The 25,712-nt window shown below is 41.2% G+C and overlaps 1 protein-coding gene across 1 annotated transcript in view; it reads right to left on the bottom strand.

Annotated features, from left to right (window-relative positions):
- MEI4 (meiotic double-stranded break formation protein 4) overlaps window positions 1-25,712 on the bottom strand; it is a 140,442-nt gene that overhangs the window by 37,272 nt on the left and 77,458 nt on the right. Inside the window, exons 2-3 of the mRNA XM_015428163.1 lie at window positions 17,484-17,537; window positions 14,468-15,024 (exon numbers count right to left, since the gene is read on the bottom strand). Of these exons, the coding sequence (XP_015283649.1) occupies window positions 14,468-15,024; window positions 17,484-17,537 (611 nt within the window). The remainder of the gene's footprint in view (window positions 1-14,467; window positions 15,025-17,483; window positions 17,538-25,712) is intronic.

The following is a 25,712-nucleotide window of genomic DNA, read 5'->3' as shown; positions in this document are numbered from 1 at the left end:
GTTCGAAAGCAAGAAATTGCAAGTAGATAAATAGGTACCACTTCGGTGGGAAGGTAACAGCGTTCCGTGTGCCTTGGTCTTTAGTCATGCCGGCCACATGACCATAGAAACGTCTTCGGACAGCGCTGGCTCTTCAGCTTTGAAACGGAGATGAGCACCACAACCGTGGAGTCGGATTCGACTGGCTTTCGAGCAAGGTAACCTTTACCTTACCTATAGATAGGAACTCTCAGTCTGGGGCAAGTGATGCAGTGTATTCTTGGTGCTTGGGGGGGGCAACAGTGGGAGGGCTTCTAGTGTCCTAGCCCCACTGCTGGCCCCACTGCTGGACCTTGTGATGGCACCTGGTATTTTTGGCCACTGTGTGACAGAGTGTTGGACTAGATGGGCCATTGACCTGATCCAACATTGGCTTTTCTTATTTTCTTAACTGGTCCAGAATGCTGTGGCACAGGTTCTTATTGGAATACCACAGAGAACGCACATTCAGCCAGTGCTCTGCTAGCTGTACTGGCTCCAGGCTGAGTACCGGATCAGGTTCGAGGTTTTGGTATTAATCTTCAAGGCCCTAAATGGTCTGGGACCAGTGAATCTACGGGACTGCCTCTCCTGGTATACCCCCTGCAGAGCACTGCGCTCTGGCAAGAAGAACTTTCTCGTGATCCCTGGCTTGAAAACCATCCAGCTGTCCTCAACCAGAGCCAGGGCTTTTTTGGCCCTGGCTCTGACCTGGTGGAACTCTCTGCCAAATGACATCAATGCCCTGCAGGACTTAATGCAATTCCACAAGACTTGTAAGATGGAGATGTTTTACTAGGCCTATGGTTGAGGACAGCAACAGGTTCCACCCAGCCTGGCTCCCTCCTTTCTCTCCTTCTGCCTCATGGGGTAAGGATACAAATTGGTCGATTTTATGTGCCATCTGAAACTGCTGTGTATTGTTGATTCTATGTGTCATCGGAAACTGCTGTGCATTATTTTTACTGTTTTTAAATTATTTGTTAATATGTTTATTTGGAGTTGTTATTTACTGCCCTGAGCACAGGGAAAGGGTGGGCTATAAGTAAGATTTATAAATAAGTAAAATAAAGCTCCTGTGTGTCAAGGCAGAGCAGAAGCACATAAGCCCAAAGACCTTCTTGTTTATTCAAATAACAAATGAATCAAGTTGTGTTTGCAATGTCTGATTGAAATCTCTCCTTCTGTGTGTTTCTAGATAATGGATGACTAAATGTTGGATGTTTTAAAGATTCAGCTGTTATTCTGTCATCTTGTGTGATATTCTTAAAGCTGTTCAAAATTGCCTGGATTTCAGTCATAAATCCTCTTGGGACTCAATTAATTTAATGCAGTGGAAGTTCAGAAGCTTTAAACTTGAAAGGCACCGGGCAGACACATTAATCTAATTTTAAATGTTACCTGTCCCTGTGCAGGGAAGTTCTTGTAGCAGCTAAGGAGGAAGTTAATTTCACCAGGACTATTCACAACACAAGGCGATATTACATTAGTTTGGATCAATTCCACATTCACACAGCTGGAGGTTATTTTCAGTGCAAACAAATAAACCAGGACAACAACTCAGCAGAGCAGTTTCCCAACAATATTCTCATTTAAATTACCAGGAACGGCACAATAGCTACTACACCTGTTGTAACCAATTTTGCTACCTCAGACAGTATTGTATCTGCTTCCATTGTTTTCCAAGTCTTCAGTCCTATTCCACTGCATTGTTTTATTAAAATCTGTGCTGAGTGAATTTGTTTCTTCATAGCTTGTAATCAGCCTTGAGTCTCAGTGAGAAAGGCAAAATATAAATAAAGATAATAATTTATCTTTTTTCAAAAGGCTTCCCAATTACAAAGGCATATATAATCAATGCCCAAGGCAAAGGCTTTCACTTCTTTCCAAGGTACTATTTTAATACCTTACAAAGTCTGTACTTAATCCATTAAAATGGCTACTTTTAAGCTTGCAGTCTTAATCACATGAAACCACTGTATAGACCCTTGGGTCATTAACTCAATACAGGACAATTCTGCATTGGCTTTTCCCTCCGTTGTTTTACAGAATCCACGTTGGAACAGAAATTCCCCTCTGCATTGCATGCTGCTTTCACTTTCTTTGATCATTGGATTTTATGGTATCCTCCACACAGCATGCCACTTTCACTTTCTTTGATCATCGGGATTTATGGTACCTTCTGCATAGATTTATGGCCATTCAAGGGTGACTTCACAGTCAGTATGTGTCAAACCTTGTTTTGCTTTGCTTGCTTGGGTTGTTATTGGGGGGATGGAATTCCTATGGGGAGGGGAGTGCGTGTGTTGAGAGTGAAAACCTTTGCTTTTGGGCACCATAACTTTCCCTGCAAGATGTGCCTCCTTTCCATTTCCCAGGGAAAGGTGTCCTTGAAGTCTTTGGTACCAGCTTTCACAGTAGATAACCAAACCATATATTTTCTTTTGGTTGAGATGGCAACGCTAGGCGGATGCTTGTGACGTGTATATGGGGGAAGGAAACAGGGGTCTGTTTGAACTACCTATATTAAGCATATGCCTGCCAAAATGTTTCAGTTCTAACACAATTGATGTTCTGGATCATGCATACATCACAATAAACATATCTCTGCCAAAGAGAGTAACTTGACTGGGAGTATTTGAATATGATTTTGAGCTGCACCTTTTCCTCCCACTTGAGAAAATATGGAACAAATGTTAGATGTAAAATTGCTCATAGTGTTCTGTGGTGGGCAAGAGCTCTACAGATTCTCAGGCAGAACATGGTCTTTCCCAAAACCTGCTGTCTGCTAAGTGGAGATGCCAAGCACTGAACCTGGAACCTTCTGGATGCCAAAACAACAACAAAACCTCTCTACTAGTGAGCCACTGCTCTTTCACCTAATTGTATAATGTTTGCTACTGACATCACATTTGCCAAAACAGCTTACTAACAAAAACAAACAAAAAATTGTGCATATTAACCTTTACTTGTGTTGAAGAATCTATATAAAGGTGCATATTAAACCTCAGTTGTGTTATCTGTATAAAGGTGGCATTGGCTGTCTGAGTTCAGAAGCCCCCTATGAAGTCTCAGCCACAAATTCACTGATGGCCTTCAGCAAACTTTTATTCTCTCAATTTCTGTGCCCATTTGCAACATGGGAATAATTCTGGACTTTAGAGTAGGAGTTTAAAAGATTATTGAAAATATAGAGAAGTTCTGAAGAGTTAAAATGTGATACATAGTGGTCTTATTTGCACAGCCCGTCTAAAGGTTGTTGGGAGGTATTTGCCGTCAAGTCACAGCTGACTTATGGAAGCCCCCCTGGGCCTTTCAAGGCAAGAGACATTCAGAGGTAGTTTGCCATTGCTTGTCTCTGTGTCATGACCTTAGTGGTCTCCCAGAAAAAGACTAACCAGGGCTGACCCTGCTTAGCTTCCAAGATCTAATGAGATTGGACTCGCCTGGGCTATCCAGGTCAGGGCAAAAGAATGTACCCATACTAAATTTCTTCAAATAATTGACATAATATTGGCATCTATATTTTAGAATATTTTAGGACTGAGGTGTTCTTCTATACCAAAGTATTGGAGTTCAATTCTGTCTTAAGCCACCCAGAACAAATATTTCTTCAAATCACACACTATGGTTTATACTTTGGTACAGAGTATATTTTTAAATAGATCAGGCAGATAACCTGCCACAAGGCCATCCTGTAGAGCAAACCTACACAAGACAGACTGAACAGTGCCACAAAGAAACAGCAGGCCATGAGTTCCAAAAAGACTATATGTCCTGTATATTATTAAGTAATTGTATGTTTATAATGCCATCACACACTTCTGACTTATGGCGACCCTATGAATTCATGACCTCCAAAATGCCCTATAATTGCGGTGCATGCAAAACAAGAAAGAAATGTAAATAAGTGTAATGGATAGAGTTGCCAATCTCCAGGTGGTGGCTGGAGATATCCTGGGATTACAACTGATCCCCAGGCGACAGAGATTAGTTCATCTGGAGAAAATGGCCACTTTGGAAGGTAGACTCTATGGTATTGTACCACATCAAACCCCCTCCCCCCCAAACCTTGACATCCTCAGGCTCTACCCCCAAGAAGAAGAGAAGAGATTGGATTTATACCCCGCCCTTCACTACCCAAAGGTGTCTCAGAGCAGCTTACAAACCCCTTTCCCTTCCCCTCCCCACAACAGACACCCTGTGAGGTAGGTAGGGCTGAGAGAACTCTTGACAGAAACTGCTCTTTTTCAAGAACAGCTGTGCCAGAGTTATGGCAAGGTCATCCAGCCAGGTGCAAGTGGAGGAGTGGGAATCAAACCCGGTTCTCCCAGATTAGAGTCCACGCACTTAACCACTACACAAAACTTCCAAGTATTTCCCAACCTGGAGCTGGGAAAGGAAGAGAGGAGAATAGCTTCTCATCTAATTTCTGCTCCATTGAAAACACTGAAAGCACCCCCCCCCCAACAAAACTGAAAGATGCCATAATACCCTTGATTTCACACACTGTAGAGAAGAGTTTTTTCTTCTGTGAGTATGCTGCATAATCTTGAGATCACAAGCATGAAATAGCTACAAAGCAGTACATCTATGTACTTCGGGGAGAAGGAGGAGTCAACAACATTGTGAATATTCTGTTCCTGCTCCACAGTGCCCCACAACTGACAAAGGCACCATGCCTCTGGTAGATGTTCTCCCCTGAGATTAGGGATTCCTCCTGTGGGGATGATAGCAACATATTTTTTTTCTCCCTCAATGATCCATGTACTCGCAGAGCTTATATGTTAGCACGTTTTAACGTGTTGCCCTCTGCAGTACTTCAAGGGAGATTTTCCAAAACCCCTTACGCACAGAGGCTATGTGATCGTGGAAGAAAGGAAATAGAAAGTACTGAGCATGTCCTTCTATACTGTGATTATTATGCTGACATTCATTCTAAGTATTTAGATCAGCTGTTAAAGGATTTAATAGGCCAATCTGATAATTACAAGTCTTTTTTTCTTCTTTCCTTAAAAAATGCTGTAATTGTTGAAATAGTGGCAACTTTGTTGTATCTAGCTTATAAAGAGCGAAATTTGTGTTAACTGTATTACTTATGTTTTGTATTCTCCTTAGTGTATAATGCCAATAAAGATTTGTTGTTGTTGTTGGCACAAATATCAAAGTCAAAGAATGGTTTGCCCTCTCTGTAGGAATAGCAAATTCTCTCCTTCCCTGACTGTGCAGTGAAGTGAAAAGGAGAAAGAATAAGGAACTGATCCTGAATAATTATCTGTGAAACATACACTCTTGCTTAATGTCTTATCAGCTTCAAGTCTTTGCTAAGAAGCTTATAACAAAGCTACATATAGGTTTTAATCTAAACAACAAGTACACTTGCCAGCATTTTACATTTACCTGTAACTATTGTTCATCAAGTATCTTCTGTGCAGGCACACATGGGGACTGCACAGGAACAGGCCTGCCATTGAATTAGACTTTACAGCTAGAAGCCTCCAGGGGCACTGTGCACCAGGAGTCAGAAGCTTGTTCCCACCCAGGGACCACGTGCCCTTGCTCAGCAGTGCCCCCTATCCTCAGTCCCTCTAGCACCACCGAAGCCAGAACATACACTGGGGCAGGAGGGAAGGTATGTGTGCCTGCACAGAAGATACTCGATGAACAATAGTTACAGGCAAATGCGACTTTGGTTTCATCATCTTCTGTGAAATCCCACATGGGGATTTTAGCAAGCTACTCAGCAGGCTGGTGGGGCATGCTCTCTTCACTTGAACAGAGAATGAAGAAGTGCCTTGCCCACTTGAGCCCACTCCACGTCTTGCCTGCAGATCCAAAGTGTAGTGACATACAAATTTGTCTGCTGACGACTATGTGCTCTGCAGATCTCTATCAAAGGCACTCAATCCAGGAAAGCTGCAGAAGAAGCCATTGCCCTAGTGGAATGGGCATAGCAATCTGGCCCTATCATAACACTCCCTAATGGTCTGAAGAATCCACTGGCACTGAGATGATGCTCTCCTACCTATTTTAGGGCTACTAAAACAAACAAACAGGACTCTTATCCCTGTGAAACTCCAGGGTTCTCTCTCTTTTTAAAATAAATCTATTTATTTGAGTTTATCATATAAGCCTATATCATACATATACATCAGATCAACAAGACTACTTACACATCCTATAAGAACCCTCTTTTGTCTCTCAACAACACAGAACATCACATCAATCCAACAAAGTATCTCAACAAATATCCAGTTCTTATTCTCAACCTTACTAATCAATTTATGTTGAGTACAATAAACCAATTTACGTTGTCTTTAGGACATATATACTATCTTAACTAAATTGCAAGCTCTAACTAGCAATAAAAAACATACATAACAATTTATCTTCGCCTTATACAATATTAACTCTTTTCCATCCTTAGTAGTCTGTTAGCTCTTATTTCCATTATGAACATAGGTTTTAATGCTGAGTTATTTTATTTTAATTTATTATTATATTTTCCCCCTTTCACCCGCTTTTTAATTATTTATGTATTTTAAAATTCATTTTCTTTTAACTTATTTTTTAATTTTTCCATTGCATCCTATTAAATAAATTATGGCCATACATTTCCTATAGATCTACACCGATTATAGACATACATTTCCTATAGATCTACACCAATAACATTATACTCTAATCTTACAAGTTTGCAACTGGTTATCTTTTACCCCCAATGAAACTACCTCATCATATACTGTATTATCAAGGTTAATTATGATTTCTTATTCTTAATGCAAGCCTTTCTAAGACCAGTACACACAAATAAATTATTACACAGCTAAATAAATACTATTCCTTAATTCAAACTTCTCACATTTGTTTTCCAATTTCCCCCTTAGTTTATCAATTCATTCATTAGATTCCCAAATTATCCTACCCTTTTTTAAATATTTCTTCCCCATCAGATTTCTTAATAAAAATAACACCTCCATAATGACAAGAATAGTTATAATAATAAAATAAAACAAATAAATTAAACCATATACATAAATAAATATATTCAAGGTCATCAATCTGTTTTGTCAGGAATTAGGTGTAGCCATAAATCTGTCTTTTTATAAAATTTATTTTTCCTTCTGAGCATCTGTAGTCTTTTTTTCAACCAGAGCATATCTGCATGTCTTCGATCTTTCAGTCTTTCTTGCGTTCCAAAACTATTCTCTCTCTCCTTTAGCCATTCTGCTTTCCTTCTATTGTTGGGCTCTTTAAACTTCCACTCCCATCTCTTCTTCCATTTGACCCTTCTGTCTCTTCTTTCCACCCTCGAGCGTCTTTTGTTATATCTTGACAGTCCTGTTTTAGCCTTTACTGCTTCTTTTTAAAATCTCTTTCCAGCCCTTTCCCTTGCCAACAGTTCCTTCTCCTGTGTAAATTCCGGCGTTTCTCCCTTAGGCTCCACATTTCTCTCCTTATTGAAATCACCTGGAGTCTCTCTCAAACTGTATTGCTCTCGCTCTTCGTTCTTTCCAATTTCTTCCTGGCTGATATCTAGTTTTTTCAAAATTTCAGCGCTTGCCTGCTTATATCCCTCTTTAACTGCCTCCTTCAATATAATAAGAAACTGTTCAATATTCAACTCACACAACACATTATTCTCATCCCTCTCCTCTGTTTCCATCTCTCCCAGCATTTTCAACCTCTCTCTCGATCCATTTAATCAAGTTCACTGCATATTGTTCTCCTTTTGTACAAACTGTTCATCGGTCATTTTATTCTTTATATATCCTTGCCACTAAGACCCAGTCCACCGGAACAACAAGGATGTCAGAGCTCAAACCTTCTCTCCTCCAACCAATAGTAACACATAGTTGAGTCCCTTTATTTTCCTCGGCCGCTATCTTCCCGCTTTGGATTTTCCTTTTGGAGGTTTTAAGTTTTTACTCACGCATTCTTTTAGTTCTGTGTTGCCGTGTTGAATTCCCACCTCGTGTTAATTAAAAACAAGTCCGGATGGCTGCAGCTAATCGGAACATGGCAGACGCCATGTTCTTCCCCTCGGACAGTCCCACTTCAGAGCAGTTCCTGGACACCCCCCCGTGTGCCGAAAAATGGGAGGGGCCAGGAAAGACACCCCATTCACCAGCCCTCTCTCCGGGAGGGCTGGCCAAGCTCTCCCGATGCTCGGGAGACTCGGAGAAGGCCGTGGGAGGTTTGGGCGGCACGGAGCAAGCCGTGCTCCACCCGTTGTGCGCCGAGCCGGAACAGGAAGAGCCAAAGGCAGTCTTTCTGAATCAAACTCCAGGGTTCTCTTGAGGTAAAATAATAATGTGCCCCCCACAAGAACTCATTCTCAGAGCTTGGTGCAGGGGGAAATAATGAGCAAAACAATATCTTGGGATAAATGGAACCTAGAAACTATCTTAGGAACAAACCTAAGACTAGGGCAAAGGATCACTCTTCCAGGAAAGAACTTAAAAATGGGGGATCTATCAGAGCTCCTAGCTTACTAAACACCCTGTTTGAGATAACAGCTACTAAGAAACACACCTTCATAGAAAGTTCTGCCAAAAAAAAACAGGTAGCAAGTGGTTCAAAAGGCTTGAGCTTTAACTGTGCTAACAAAACAGATAGAGACCATAAGGGCATTAAAGGATCCCTGGGAAGGTATAGAAATCTCTTAGGCAAATGATGGGGAAATACTGATCCTTCCTCAATTCTTTTGTGATAGCAAGAGAGGGCACCGAGGTGAACCTTCAAAGAAGAAATTGCTAAGCCCTCAGCTTTCAGATGTAATCAAATATGACCTGCAAAGGGGCACCACCTGGCGACACATCCTTCTCACCACACCAGAGGGAAAATTGCTTCCACTTATACACATAGGTTTTCCGAGCGTTAAGCTTGCATGACTGCAGAAGAACATCATTAACCTCCTTAGGAAATATTAAGTCTCTGAAGCCTCCAGGCTGTCAAGTTGAAGTGGTTAAATCATGATGGTTGAGGCTGATTAAATTTAGTCAGTTTGGTTGGGGGAGGAACTGGCCCCAGGAGACCTCTATAAGGATCTGAAACCATATTTGATGAGGCCACCTACTCCTGCTCGGTAACAAAACCTTACAGCCTTCTTGTTCTCTCACATCACAAAAAGACTGATATCTGGAACCCCCCAGAGGATAAAAAGCAGTTTCAGGTAAGTGGCCTTGATGGACCACTCATGGAAGAGTGAGCAATCCCTGCTCTATAACAAGACAGAAACCAGAGCTGTGGGGGTTGCATATATAACCTAGCCATAGGCAGGACTGCAGTAATGGAAGCCATGTATCCCAAAAGGTGCAGAATTTTCTGAAATGACTGGAACCAGTGAGATCTGAATTGACTCATCAGGTCAAAGATAGCCTATACTCTTCCGGGAGGTAGAAAACCCTTCTCCTCTAGGGAATCTAGCATACCTCCAATAAACTGTATCCTCTAAGATGGAACTAATCGTGATTTATCCCAATTTACCAGAAGTCCTAGTCCTTGACAGGTCTCTAGGACAAGAGTGTAATGACTCAACAATTGGTCCTTGGAATCTGCCACCAGTAACCAATCAACTAAGCAAGGGAATATTTTGCAACCCCACAAATGGAGGTAAGCTATAACTGTGGTTAAATACTTAGAGACCAAAGGGTAGGACAGTGTACTGAAAAACCCATTCCCCACACAAAAAACATAAGAACTTGCGATGTTGAGGGTAGACAGAAACATGAAAATGGGCATCTTTCAAATCAATAACGATGAACCAACAATTAAATTTTAATAATTATAAAATCAAAGAAATAGACACCATATTGAATGTGAAACATGAAACATGGCTTCTATCTGTAAAGACTATCTGATGGCAGGTCTGCTCATGCGCAGTCCCCATGTGGGACTTCACAGAAGACCAATAATGAAAGAGGGATTCTACTGGTGATTGTTTATAAAAATAAAAACCAATAGAAAAATAGAAGGCAATACAAAAATAAAATAAAAGTCTATAGTATATGGAATCTTAGAATCACAGAGCTGGAAGGGGCCATACAGGCCATCTAGTCCAACCCCCTGCTCAGTGTGGAATCAGCCTACAGTATCCCTGACAAGTGTTTGTCCAGATGCTGTTTAAAGACTGCCAGGGAGGGGGAGGTCACCACCTCCCTAGGGAGCTGATTCCACTGTTGCACAACTCTTTCTGTAAAAAAGGTTTTCCTAATACCTAGCCAGTACTTTCCTGCCCTTAATTTATACCCATTATTGTGAGTCCTATCCTCTGCTGCCAACAGGAACAGCTCCCTGCCCTCCTTTAAATGACAGCCCTTCAAATACTTAAAGAGAGCAATCATGCCCCCCCTCAACCTCCTCTTTCCCAGACTAAACATTCCCAAATCCCTCAGCATAGAATAGGAATAGGACAATGGTAAGCAGATGCTATGTACTATATTAGACATATACTGTAAAAGATATTCAGCACAAACAGAGGCAAAACGCAGAGAGATGTCTGCCATAGTAACATGCACACATTACCCCCAAACATTTTAATGCTTGTTCTTGGGACTTTTGCTGGGGCGGGGTGGGGTGGTGGACATATCCTGAAATAGCTATTGGTCAAAACAGAGTAATCTCTTAAAGCTTCATCTCTTCAGTTCTGCATCCTCAGAAGTTCTGTTACTCTTGATCTTAGCCAAAAGGCCAAGATGTAGTGACACACACCATACTTCATTGTCCCTTTTATAGGGATATTAGATCTCATTTTATTACTCCACGTTTAGATGGTAAGAGTTGGCATTCTGATGATTCAATTATTCACTTTCTTCTGTTTAATTCTAATTGTGAAATGATGGAGGTTGTTGCGAAATGTTTACATTATGCAATCAGAAGACGAGCTTTGAATAGCCAAGTGTAAGCGACTGATGTATCTTAGTATTTTGCTATATTCCCATAATGTTTTGTGCTTTCGATGCCAATAAAGGTGTGCGTGTGTGAAAATCTCTGTTTGTAGTATGGTGAAAATAGTATTTCAAGGTAACCTGTATTCAACCTTGCCTTGCCTCTGAAAAGCTGCACAAGTTACAGGAAGGCTCCTTAGGCTGGAGTAAGACTTCAAAATCTGCTTAGTGAAGAGAGGGCATATGTGTCACAATTTTGCACAGTAAATGAGGGGGGAAAACCCCTAGATGTCAAACTGTAAAGCTACTATGCCCTCCAAACCCAAATTTATTCTCAAAAACTGATGCTAATTTTGCATTGCAAAACTTTGCTTTCAGAGTTTTTCAAATGCCCTTAAGGACATGCACTTAATTGGTTTTACAAAAACACAGCTACTATCTAAATCATCGTTTAAATATTCTGTTAATGCCAAGCACACAGGTGCTGGGATGCTATACAGACAGATTCAAAAATAGGAGCTATATGCTTCTAAAATAATTTTCCTTCTTACATTGAAATAAAAGCTTGGAAAACCCTATTAAGTAAGTGTATGCCATGCAAGAGCACTACATTCTGCTACAGATTTTTAAAAGAGGAAAGCATCTCCAAATACAGAAGTCTCTTGAAATTCCATGCATGGGCAAAAAGAAAGCCAAAACAATCTGGAGTTCTGTGTTCTGATTATTTTTGTTAAGCCCCCCGAGGGGAATTTTTTATTTGCATTTCCATAAAACTACAACAGAAATTGGAGAGGGAGAGTCTACAATCTATAGGAAAAAGTAAAGAAAACCTAACTAAAAACCCAAGAATGGAGGTTTTACTGTGCTTAAAACATAGTTGTTACTCTTATACATTTGCTTTCAAACATGAAGAGTGCACGCCAATCATTGCTTCTGCTGACAAAACCTGCTTATCTGACTGAACAGAGTAATTCCAAAGCTATAACACACATAATCACAGCCCTTAAGAAAAATTTAGCATCTCCATGCTTTACTCCCCCCCCCCAGGCCAAATCTTTAAAACCAATGTTCCCTCAGTAAGAACATTACAACACGTTTTTCTTCTTCCATCTTCGATGTATCTTCTTTCTTCAATTATCTTTTAGTTTTTATAAGTCCGGATCTGTCCATTCATGATATAAACCAAGTTCCTTTTTTCCTGGGACATCTTCGCTTCCTTAAACGTCTTAGATCAAAAGAGTCTTCCCTTTTGTTGAAATAACAACACGCTCATTGGAGATTTCAACCTTTCTCTTAGCAAGCAGATCTTATAAAGTTAGGGTAGTGAGCCCTTTACTCCAGAAAACTGGATGTTTACATCAGCCGAGAAAGAATGCCAAAGTCTCTAAGGTCTGTTTAAATGCTCCGCTTTCTTTTAGAAAAACTCTCAGCTACAGTCCATGCCACAGTTTGATCAGTCCCTCCCTCCTTGCTTTTGCATTTGCTTAAAATGTTGGGAGATAGGGCATCCCCTCTCCCTCTCCGTTTATACACTTGTAGTGGAGGGACTTCACTTCTAGGCTTTAGTGTCTCGTTTCAAAAACAACTCACTCATCAATCTTTGAATCAATCCACCAGGTCCTAAGACGGCCCCTGTGATCTCGCCAAGCAGAGAAAATTGCTAAACCTCCAAATGCTTGTTCCGGTGGTCACTTCTAATCCAGTACTGGGAATCAGGGCAGGACCTTCAGGGCAGAGAGTAGCCCCCCTGTTCTGGCTGCTGGCCGGAGGTAGGGCTCTCCAAAGCCCCCTGGCTAGAAGCCCATTGCCTATGGACTTCATGGGGGAGCGTGAACAATTGTTAGCCTGATTGCTCTGGATTAATTATCAATATTGGCGAATTATGAATTATTATTAATAAGCAATCAGCTAAGGGACCTTTCACCTGTATATACAGAGGGTGCCACTCTTCCAGAAATACCAGTAACAGACAAGGAGTTTTAGTTAGAATAATGTCTTTTACTGTAAATCTTCTTCACACACAAACAACACACAATCACACACACAAATATTCAGATTCTAGGAAATAAAGAGAGATTTTTACACATTTGCATTAGCAGGAGATTCGTTGATTGGGAAATACATTACCTGGTCTGAAGAGATGAAGCTTGCCAAATGGAAAAATAAGGGAATACTAGAAAAATGGGGATTATACTAGGAAAATGGAATGTGCAGACTGACCATCAGAAAGCGCAAGGTAGGCCTTAGCTGCAGACTAAAAGCCTAGCCTGGGGTAGGATGGGTAGCAGATAGCTACAAGGATAAGAGTCAGAGAGTATAGAGGTCGTTGAGGGGGTGTAGAGAGAGAGAGGGACCACATGGCTGGCTGTCCCCTTTTATGAGGGGGGCTTGGGAGGCTGGTCCAGGCTGGTCACATGTCCTAGTCACATGACTTGGCCCACCTCCTCTGGGGTGTCACATGGAGAGGGCTTGCTGGACTCTTCCCTTGACACAACCCCTCTCTGATTAGTTTATACAGTGGAAGTGAGGGGCTTAGCTTGGACAATGATTGATGCAATTAAGCTGGTAGCCCAAAGACACCTGATTAGCATGATGATTGAGTAAGCAGCTCACCTTGATTGTCCCCTATTGTCTTAAGTCTGCAAGACCGGTTCTCCAGGTGGGTAGCTGAGCTAGTTCCTTTGTTAAGGAAAAGCTGAAGGTAAATCCTTTTATGAGTGCTCCTCAGCAACAAGAGTGTGTGTGTGTGGGGGGGAAGATTTGCCAGCTTCTTAAAACATAATGGAGGAATCAGTCCTTGTAGTTTGAACATTCAGCAAATGGCTGCTAACATGGTGCTGTGTGTGTATAGGTAGGAACATCTCTGGAACAGGGCAACCTCTTGGAAGCCATGGGCACACTATCTGGTGTGTGTGTGCTGGCCTCTCACTTTGGTCACCTGGCATCATAGTCCCTTGGCACACATTAGACACAGTTCATAGTCCATAGAGAGCAGAAAGCTCATTGCTGGCTAACACAATCACGCTCCCTCCTAATCCCCAATTCATGGCACACGTCTCTCGGAGGACCCCAGAGACTCCGCCAACGTTCAAAATGCCAAAACCGGAAAACCCTGTGTTCTGATATTAACACTCCACTATCAACACTCTGTATGAGTTCAAGAACCACAAGCTGGCCCAGTTTGCTTCAGCCCAATAACAAGACCTGTCCACGCTGTGTCTATTGGTAATTTTTCCTGGCCAAAAGCTGGAAGGTGGCAGCGGAGGGGAGAAGATAGGGGAATGGAGGCTGACAAATACAAGAGGAGCAATTTTAGGACAAAAAAAGAGGAGATTTCACCTGGTAGTCCACTTACGTAATCAGAAGCCTCTACATCTTACCTTTCATGCAGGCTCTCAGGAGATACTGCTCACTATTCTCAGTGATGTATAATACTCAAAATCACTCTTACATAAGCAAAACCATTTTGAAACATCATAAAAAATGAGCACCATTCGTGCAATTTCAGCTTCATACTGCAATTTCACAACTACTGAGTTTGTGGATGGCATTTTACTTACTCGGTTATGATGACTGTTGTTCAAAACAATTGCAACAAGTCTTTTTATAGATTCGTCCAGCTTTCTGAAACACTTTCCTGCAATCTGACCAGATAAGTCAGCATCACTTAATAACTTGGTGATGACAAAAACTGTCTGCTTCAGAAAAATTGGAAAAGGGAGTTCAGGAAGGCTATATGAAGTAACCAAGCCATCAACTAATTGAGAGAGAGAATCTGACACTTTGGAGCAATCAATTCCAAGTTTTTTCAAAGCTGTCCTCAGGCCTCCAGATTCTGTCAGTTTTTTTAGTTCAAGGATACGTTGTAGGAACTGCATGTGAGCAACCAAATAATCTGTCTTAAAGGCATGGCAAGGAGTCGATATTGGATGCACGCTTGATAAGACAATAGATATAGAACTGTTGCTACCACATTCAGTTGGGGCAGACGTAGGCAAGTTCTCTAGAGGATCAGCAATACAGTTACTTGAAACATCACATCCAGAATCTTCAAAATGGTCTGCCCAATCTTCTGTATCGGTAGATAGCACAGTCTCACCTATGACAGCTGAATTCCCTGAAACACAAGAACAAATTCAATGTGGTATACTGATTAGAGCAGGAGTCAACAGAAGTCACTAAAGAGTGACCAGTCACTCTCCAAGTAATTAAAAGTAGCTCTCTGCACCTCCTACAATGCTACCTTAACCACTTTCTCATCCTTCCATTTAAAGCTATTGCAGATTCTTTCCTTTCTCTTTTGCATGAATGAGGAGGTGGCACATGCATGTACCTTTGCTCTGGGTTGGAAAACTGACAGCACCAGCACCCTTTTGCATCTGACTCTCCTCCTCCACACTTGGAAAATGGATGGGAAAGGAACATGTGATGGACTCTCCCGCCTCAGGGAAAACACAGAAGTAACTGTGTATTTCCCCACTACAGGACATTACCATGGAGGGAGGGCAGGGTGATAGTTTGCTTTGGGAAAACGGCAGATTTCGTCACCTGCTGTGGGCCTGCTTTGAAATGCTATAACTTTTCTACAAGCTCCCATTTTGTGAGTGGCTCCATCCACCAAGCTGCCATTTTGTGACCTGTTATCTCCCAAGACTCTTGAAAACAATTAAGCAGCTTCCAGAAACAGAATGGGTAATGGTTAACACATTGTAAGTTTTAGCTACATAAATCATTATTTTATATTGTTTCAATTATAAATTTGGTCAAGTTTTATCAAAACCTCATTGTAAAGCTAAGTGTAAATTCTCTCCTGTTTACTGTTTACTGGTACATATTGATTTATCAGTTTTTAATTTGTCCATAAGTCATAGGACTTTCTCTCTCATCACCTCAATCTGATTCAGGTCTTATGACATCCTTCCTGAAACTGGCGGTTCTGGAGTGGCAAGCACCTCCCATCTTACACAGTGAAGACAGAAGCAACAAATACATTCAGCTTCTTTACCATTTCCCTATCGTTCTTTAGCAATCCTTTCACCCCTTGGTCATCCAAGGGGCCCAGTGCCTCCCTGGCTGGTTTTCTGCTTCTAATGTATCTGAAGAAACTTTTATTGTTGATCTTTATGATTTTGCAATATGTTCTTCATAGTCCCTTTTTGCCTGTCTGACCACCGACTTGCATTTTATTTGCCAACTCCTGTGCTCCCTTTTATTTACCTCACTCGGACCAGCCTTCCTTCTTACCTTTGAGTGCTTACATTACTTTGTTTGTTAACCATTCAGATCTTTAAAAATACCTATTTGTACATTTCCTAACCTGCGGTATATATTGTATCTGAGCTTCCAGTATCGTGGTTTTAAATAGTCTCCAAGCTTCCCAAAGGGATTTGACCCTCCTTACTTTTCCTTTCAGTTTCTTCTTCAAGCCCCCTCATTTGAGAGAAGTCACCCCTTCTAAAGCAGCCCCATAGGTAGACAATCTTTGGTGGTGGGGACACTGGGGGCATGTTGTCACTTCTGATGTTACAAAAGTAATAAAATAAAATAAAAATAGGAGCTCTCTCCTAGCCCCCCCAGCTACCTGGTGGCAAGCCAGCTTGCTACAACTCCCCTGGCTTTTGCAACCCTGGGACAGCGAAGTCACTTGCAGGAAGGGAGGCTATATCTGTTTGCAATTTGAGAAGGGGGGGTGAACCTTGCAGCTAAAAAGCTCGCTGTGGAATCGAATCTTTGCTCTTAGCCAAGCGCGCCCAGGGGGAGAGGGGAAGAACTCGGTGGAACTTCCCTTGTGCGTTTGGCGCACGTGGAGAACAGAAACCACCAGGAGCGCCGGGTGGGCGGAGAGCGCAAGCCAGTTCCTCGGGCGGGGGGCATCTCCCCCCTGCAATTTCTCCACACCTGCTACCTTTGTGCCTAATAGCTCAGAGCGCAGGGGAGGCAAGAATACTTTACCGGTGTATAAGATGACCCCCCACTTCTGAGAAGATTTCCCTGGGTTAAAAAGTCATCTTATACGCTGGAAAATACGGTAAGCAGCTTCCAGAAACAGAATGGGCAATGGTTAACACATTGTAAATTTTAGCTACATAAAACATTCTTTTATATTGTTTCAATTATAAATTTGCTCAAGTTTTATCAAAACCTCATTGTAAAGCTAAGTGTAAATTCTCTCCTGTTACCTTCCACAGCCTGCAGTTCAGCGTCTTAACCACTTGAGCCACCCGCAGCCCCCGCTGCATTCCAAACCATGCCTAATATTCTCTGCTTGTTCCAGATTTCTGTAATCTTAGTCCTAACACATTGCCAATCAGAGGTCTCATCCAATAGATGGATCAATTTACACTCTGTAATCCATCCTCCCGCGTCTCAGTGAGAAAGCTGGACTATGAAAAGGGCCAATGTAACCCATGGCCGGGCCCCTAGGCTTTCAGGTATTTTGGGGGCCCTCCGGCACTTCAGTGTTTCACCCCACTACAGCTGACAGCTTGACCCTGGCGTGGTAGGTACTACAGACCGCAGTACATAGCCCTATATCCCTTTCGAGGGTCTCCTGAAGAATTCTATTCACAATCTTACCGCGCAAGTAGAACTCTTCAGGAAAGCGCGTTTTGGGAGTATAATTGTTCAATACTGTAATATTTTGAAGTGAATAAAATGTTTATTAAAATATATAATTTATGGATAATTGTTTTACTATTAAGAGACAATTTGATTCAGTGCAATAAGGAAGCCGTTAATTATCTTATTAATAGAAGTTATAGATCACAGAGAAGAGAAAATAACAGTGCCTCGGCAAAAAAAAATCAAAGCAATTGATGGGCCCATAGTCCCTGCAGGGCCCTTAGGCTTCAGCCTAGTCAGCCTTATGGATAATACAGCCCTGACTCTGAACACAGTAAACGAAAATTTAAAAATTAAAAAATTACCTGGAAACGAACCCAGGAGAGTATGAGTCTTTGAACCACCAAGGCGGTGTCCAAGGCTTTATGCAAAAAAGGGGTGTGTCAAAATTGTGGGACCAAAGGTGGACTTGAGCTCCATCAGAGATCTGAACCATACAATGTTAAGGGATGTGCCTAGCAAACCTAAGGCATGCTCACCTCCACCACGTGCTCGCCCAGGGGTAGGCAGCAGCCAGCTTACTGGAGCGGTTTTCTAAATAAAATGAATTTATGGCTTTGGCCACAGCAGTACCTTGGGCTTCTGACGTTTAAGGTGATAGAAGAGCCAGCATCCAGGAACGGGAAAGATTATTAGGGATTTATAAATTATTTTTTCTATTGATGGGACTTCTTTCCTCCAGTATTTTGTATACAAGATCCTAGTTGTGGTTATAACATGTATAATCATATAAGCATCTGGTTTTTTAAACCTTTCTGGTATAATATTTAATAAAAACAATTCTGGTACAAATGGTGCAGTTGTTTCTAGCATTTTTTGCAATATCTCATGTATCCAAACCCAATATTTTTAGTTATATTACAAGACCACCACTTATGAAAAAAGGAACCAGTATTTTGCTTATGCTTCCAGCATACATTTGACATACTTGGATAGAATTTTGCTAAGTTATCTGGTGTTATATGCCATCTATAAAACTTTTTATATATGTTTTCTTTGTATGGTGTAGCTTTGGTATATTTTATATTAGTTTTCCATACCTTAGCCCATTGATCTAATTTTATATTATGGCCTATATTTTGTGCTCATCTAATCATTGAAGATTTTACTACTTCATCTTTTATTTTCATATCTATTAGCAATCTATAAAATGATTTTATAAGTTTTTCATCTATATGCAATAAGATTTTGTCCAAGTCTTTTTGTCCAAGGCTTTTCATAAAAACCAGTTTGTTTATCTTTATTTATACTTTCGATTTATATCTAGAGTCAAGTTGTGCTCTTTCCCACCAATTCAAACAAGTGTTCTGTTTTTGGAGGATTTCTTGTGTTTTTAAGTTGTTTTTCTTATCTAGAAGATCTTCATATCTCCACATTTGATATTTGGTAAATAAGGTGGGATTTATAAAGGCTTCAAGTGGTGAGACCCATTTAGGTATTTTTATATAGAACAGATTTTTAGTTTCTTCCCATATCTTCAACAGTGCTGCTCTTAAAATATGTTGTTTAAAATATTTATGTATATTACTTTTTTCATACCATACAACAGCATGCCAACCTAATTTCAGGTCATGATCTTCTAGCTTTAAAAGTCTTGGGTTTTTCAGAGTAATCAATTCTTTCATCCATGTCAAGGCTACTGCTTTATAATATATGTACCAGTCTGGTAATGCAAATCCTCCTCTCTTTTGTATCCTGTAATAATTTCATCTTTATTCTGGGTCTTTTACCTTGCCAGATAAAATGCTGTATCAGTTTATCTAATTCCTTGAAGTACTGTTGGTTTTTTAAAAGTTGGAATTGTTTGAAATAAAAAAAGAAGTCTAGGTAGGACATTCATCTTTACAATAGCTATTCTTCCCATAAAAGATATTTGTAAGTTTTTCCAATTTTCCAAATCTTTTTTAATTTCAGTCAGAAGTTTCATATAGTTGTCTTTTAATAGTGAGATACACCTATTAGTTAGGGTTATCCCTAGGTATTTTATTTTCTTGTAAACTTCAATACCAGAAGTCTCTTGTAGCTGTTGTATTTAGTCTTTAGTAGAGTTTTTTGTCAATAGTTTTGTTTTCTTAAAATTAATTTTCAGACCAGCTAGCTGTCCATATTCTGTTACAACATTCACAAGTTTATTTTGAACTCACGTTCATTGTCGGTCATTTCTATGACCTCACTCACAGTAATTGATATTCCGCTTGATCTCCAGTGCTTGTCCCAGTTGAATCAGCTTGTGCCCAAGGACCACACAGCAGCAGGACCATCAGGGCGGAGGGAAGCCTCAATTCTCCGGCATTGAGCCATCGAAGAGGCTGACCCTCAAAAGCCCTCTGGCCTGGAGCCTATCGCAAAGGCTCCATGTGAGTGCTACTTAAGGTAGCACCCCTCCATACCGCTGGTGTGCGGGCCACTCCCCTGAGGTCCGGGGAAAATGACCACCATTGCTGATCCACAAACCGGAAACTCGATCACACCCTTTTAATTTGCATGCATATATTTTATAATCCACATTCAACAATGAGATTGGTCTATAATTTCTAATTTCTTTCTCATCTGTGTTCGGTTTATGAATTAGGGTAATCAATGCTTGGTTCCATGTCTTTGGTATTTTCTTCTGTCCAGTGATGTTCTGTATTGTATATTTCAATGGTAATATTATTTGATCTTCAAAAGTTAGGTAGAACTCTGCTGGGAGCCCATCCAGGCCTAGGGTTTTCCTTTTCTTTTGGTTTTTAATCGCTTCAGTAAATTTGGCAAAAGAAATTGGTTCATTTAACATTTTTCTTTGGTCCTCTGAAAATTCTTTACTATTATGTTTCCTTAAAAATTCTTTAATCTGTTCTTGGTTGGCTTCTCTCTTCTGATATAGATTCTTGTAAAAGCTCACAATAATCATTTTTAGCTCTTTAGGAGTATTTTCTTCTTCTCCCATTTCATTTCTCAGTATCTTTATATGTTTCTTTTCTGATTCTTTTCTTAATTTGTATGCTAACCATCTTGGTAGTTTATTTCCATTTTCAAAATAATTTTGTTTCACATAAGTAAAATTTTTTGGGCAATTTCTTGTGTTAAAAGGCAATTAAATTGATGTTGTAGATTTTTAATCTTAATCCTTGTTTGTTCTATGGAGGGCTCTGACTTCATCTTCTCTTCTTCTTTTTTGATTTGCTCTTCAATCTGTGAACATTTTTGTTTCCTTTGTCGCCTCATCCAAACATCTTGTCTAATGAGCCAGCCTCTTGCATACGCCTTAAAAGCATCCCAAACTATATCCATAGAGATGTTAGGTTGCATGTTTAGTTACAGAATTCTTGAAAGTCTTTTTTAGAATCTTCTATAAATTTTTGATTTTTAAAAAACCATAAGTTCATGGTCCATCTTGTTTTTTTGGAGGATATCTTGTAATGTCAAAAGCAAGGGATTGTGATCTACAAACGTAGTTTGCTTTTAAAATATTCTGTTTATTTTGAACTCACGTTCATTGTCAGTCATTTCTCTGACCTTGCTCGCAGTAATCGATATTCCGCTTGATTTCCAGTGCTTGTCCCAGTCGAATCAGCTTGTGCCCGAGGGCCACACAGCGGCGGGACCGTCAGGGTGGAGGGAAGCTTCAATCCTCCAGCACTGAGCCGTCAAAGAGGCTGCCCTTCAAAAGCCCTCTGGCCTGGAGCCTATCGCAAAGGCTCCATGTGAGTGCTACTTAAGGTAGCACCCCTCCATACCGCTGGTGTGCGGGCCACTCCCCTGAGGTCCGGGGAAAATGACCACCATTGCTGATCCACAAACCGGAAACTCGATCACACCCTTTTAATTTGCCCAGCAGTTGTGCCTCTTGCGTGGCAAATTCTCCGTGTGACCGGGACCAAATTCACTTACTCTTTGTCCTTTCAAGGATCTCCAACACACCACTTCCCCCCCATGGAAGTTATTTAAACCCCCAAAATAATACATCATCACTCACAGATGCAGTTCAATTAACTGCAATGGGTGAAATTCCACATCAGCAATTCTATGCCACTAGGTCATTGCTGGACGCTGGGTACAGGGACTGCATCATGCCTATGCCAAAAGATCTACCCTGGCTGCACTATTCAAAGTCCTGGTTCTTACCTTTAAAACTCTAAATGCCTTAGGACCAGTGTACTTGATGGACTGATTCCTGCCATACTGTCCAGACCACCAGTTAGGATCTTCCTCTCAAGCCCTCTATCAGAATTGAGAGAGATGGCCACCAGAGAAAGGGCCTTTTCAGTAGTGGCACGCCACCTACAGAAATCTCCTCAAGGGTAGCCTGGTGCCTTTCTTTTAGGCACTAGCCTACCACCAGTTAGGATCTTCCTCTCAAGCCCTCTATCAGAATTGAGACAGATGGTGACCAGAGACAGGGCCTTTTCAGTAGCGGCACCCCACCTACAGAAAGCCCCCCCAAGGGTTGCCTGGTGCCTTTCTTTTAGGCACTAGCCCAAAATGTTTCTGTTGCCTTGATCCAAATTGCAGATTTAAGTCCTGCAACAATTCCCCCTCCAGTTGTACGTTCTGTAGGACCAGCAGGCCGAGCGAGGCCGGTTGGCCAACAACGAACTGTGAGTTGGGTTGAAGCGAGAATAAAGAAATGATTCCTTGGAAGGAACAGCGCTACAAGCGGACGTGTCTCAGGCTGCTCCTGAGCCGTCCGATTCCACTTTGGATTACTTTAGCACTTGCCTCTGAAGTATGTCAGCTGTAGGGTGATGTGATTTCATTCACTAAGGTCTTCTTGGGGTACACATGAAAAAGAAACCTGTTTCCTCAGCTGAAACTCCAAGTTGCAGCTAAGGTCCTCATGACCCACACTTTCCCCAATTTGCCTCCTACACATGGCTGTGTTTCATCTCTTTTCACATCACTCACTGTACGTTCTTCACCTTAAACTCCTGCAAATTCTTTTCCCAGCAACTCTCCCAAAACCTGGATCTGTTCCTCTGGCATTTCATTGTTGCTAGCAGGCTCCTGGATGGACAAAGGCTCTTGCTTTTCAGCCACTGACTACACATGCACAGAACAAGGCAAGAAGCTGTTCATTCACCTCATGGGTCACTTCAGCCAGCTCTCACTGGCTGGTGATGCACAGCTAGGCTTCTGACACTACAATCCTAAACATATTTACTCAGAAGTAAGCCCCACTGACCTCACTGGGATTTACTGCCTGAGTAAGCATGCTTAGGATTGTATCCGGAGTCTGAGAGATTCTGGCACACCAAGTTCTTCACCTTTCAGCCAACTCACAGTTCTGTGTCTCTGCTTCTGTCTGCCTCTTCCAAACACAAACTGATTTTTTTTACCCAGCTTCACATAACCAACCCTCCACCTTCAAACTATCACCTTCCAAGATCTGATGGCCCCTTGAGCAAGACTGCCATTTAAATGCTTTTAATGCCTGGAATTAACATTTTAACATTGCCACCTTGGGCACCTTGAATTGGGTGGAAAGGTGGCACAGAAATGTTTAAAATAAATAAATTAAATAAGGCAATCATATTTTTCTAGTATATCTTTATAAGAACACATACCATCTTTGCAGAGTCAATGAATATCACAAAGAATATTAGCAATAAATAACAATGGAAGGGGGGAGAGGAACATGATGCTTATCAAAACGGGGGTGTTAAAGTTTGTCCCCATGTTAAAAATGAAATGTTATGGCATACATGGATGCAAGAGACACTGGGAATATAGAACTATGAGAATTTTACTACCCCAGAAACATCTCTGTCTTATAAAGTGAACTGAAGTAGAGAAATTATTTGAAACCGAGTTCTGAGTTGAGGAAATGGGGGAAGAAATCACACTTGAAACAAAGAATTGATTAAACCAAACAATATATTTCACTCAGGAAATCTTATCTGATACAGAAAACTGACTAAAAGCTAACAGTCTTTATCTAGGGACTGGGACACTAGTTCAGAGTCACTGACATTTCCTTAAATCAACAAACCTAGGCAGCACAGAATTTCAAAGACCACAGCATCTGCAAGAGCTATTCACTTGAACAAGATGAAACTGTGGATGAAAAGCAAACTATTCAGTAACAAGTATTTAAGTCTCTGGAACAATGGAATCTTTAGTTGGACAGGTTGCTATAGGATTTCCATTCTCCACTACTGGTCACCTTGCAGGATGATTGTTCAAGTGACCATATCAGCTCAGGTTTTCTTTTACAAATACAAGAGAGGATTTTGGGGGGGTTTTACACACAGGCTCTGAAAGCCTATCAAAAATGAGTGGACATGTTCTTATACTGTTAACATTTTGCACCAGACCACTCACAGTAGATCAGATCCTATACATTCACAAACTTATGTGTCCCTGGCTTCTCTCCAGTGTGTCCCCTTGTTATTTTTCACTACATCCCTCCTGCCTGGCTAAAGGCTGGTGTTCTCAAGTCTCACCCAGGGTGGGATCCAAACCTTTAGCAGGAGAAGTCCTGAGTTGCCCATTATGGCTGCCTGTGCTGAGTGAACTACTGAAGCATCAGAATTGGTTGGATTGGCCATATTTCCTGTCTGGTGGGTCCACATCGCCAAAGAGAATTTGGATGCAGGCAGGGACTCAAACCCTTACCTTTGACTGTAGTCTTAACTCCAGAGCTGCTGCATCTTGCATTACTAGCCTCCAGGGGGTTCAAGGGCTCAAATACTCTTCACTCTTGCCTTCTGACACACCATGTGGGTGGCAGCAGTATGGCATCTGGGGCTTGTGGCTGCAATGGTGGGCAGTAGTTGGCTGAATCCATGTGTGCCACTCAAGGGCTCTGGCAGCACACTGCTCCGTGATTGGTGGATGCTAGCAGGGTTGCTATGCACTCTGCAGATGAAACCTTGGCTGAACAATGCAGCCCATATTTCCTCTCTGTGGAACAGCCACAGGATACCAAGTAGAGGTACCAGCACTATGTCAGGGTTTTAGGATGGGGGAGGGGGTTCTCATTTTACCTATCAGCCTATACTCATTTCAGGGTTTTTTTTAACTATGTTCTGAGATCTGATACTTTCTTTTGCTTTCCACTCTAAAGTATAGAACAAATCATCAAAATATTCTTCTCAGTCTTTATGACTGAAGGCACTTGCAGAGATACAAAATAATTCCAAATGATCAAAACACAGATTTTAAAAACTTCTCTAACCTTGCCAGTGCTGGGAATTGTGAGTTTTTAAAACCGGAAGAAAAAATGAGGTGAACCCTAAGGTTAGGATTTGAAATGCAAATTCAATCACATTACACACATTGATTCAAAAGAATTGCTTTCACATTGTAATAATTATCCTCAATTTAAGATGTGGATCAGCATTCTCCTCTGCTTCCATACAACCCAGTGCTCAGGTGACAAGACATGTGACAGTAATTCAAGTCATAATAGTTAACTGTAGCATATAACATTTCAGGCAACAGAGTTTGTTATGGTTTCTCTCAGGCACATTATATTCTTGCCTAAGAAATTTTATCAGTTAAGGACAAGACAAATATACAGACTTATAATAATCTTTATCCAAAGACTGGCACGCACCAGTTCACTGTCATCTCATTTATGACTTTATGATTTATTCATCTGCTACTCTACATATATATTCCATCCTCTTCTTTTTCCATCTGGTGGTGGGAAGTCATGAGAAAAAAGAAGAGAAGAAGAAGAGATTGGATTTATACCCCGCCCTTCACTTGGAGTCTCAGAGCGGCTTACAAACTCCTTTCCCTTCCCCTCCCCACAACAGACACCCTGTGAGGTAGGCGGGGCTGAGAGAACTCTGACACAAACTGCTCTTTTTCAAGGACAGCTGAGCCAGAGCTTGTGACTGACCCAAGGTCACATCAGCAGGTGCAAGTGGAGGAGTAGGGAATCAAACCCGGTTCTCCCAGATTAGAGTCCACACACTTAACCACTACACCAAACTGTTGAGCCCCCCTCCATTTTCCCCTAAGAAACACATTCCTACAGACTCCCTCCCAGTTTTTCTGATGCAAATAGAAACTTGGAAGAGCACTGAAAAGAACTCTTGTAACATATATTCTCTTTTGGAATGAATGAAATACTTTTAAAGACTGTAACTCAGTAAACACATTGCATGAAGGTTTCTGTGCAACGCTCTGTACATATATACAACATATTTTCAACTATCTCTTCAGCAATTTACTAAAACTTATTCACAATTA

Source organism: Gekko japonicus, unplaced genomic scaffold, assembly GCF_001447785.1.
Source record: "Gekko japonicus isolate JY-2015 unplaced genomic scaffold, Gekko_japonicus_V1.1 scaffold1513, whole genome shotgun sequence".
In the NCBI taxonomy this organism is placed as follows: Eukaryota; Metazoa; Chordata; class Lepidosauria; order Squamata; family Gekkonidae; genus Gekko; species Gekko japonicus.
Note: the sequence above shows the minus strand (reverse complement) of the source record. Positions and strands in the feature narration are given on the sequence as shown.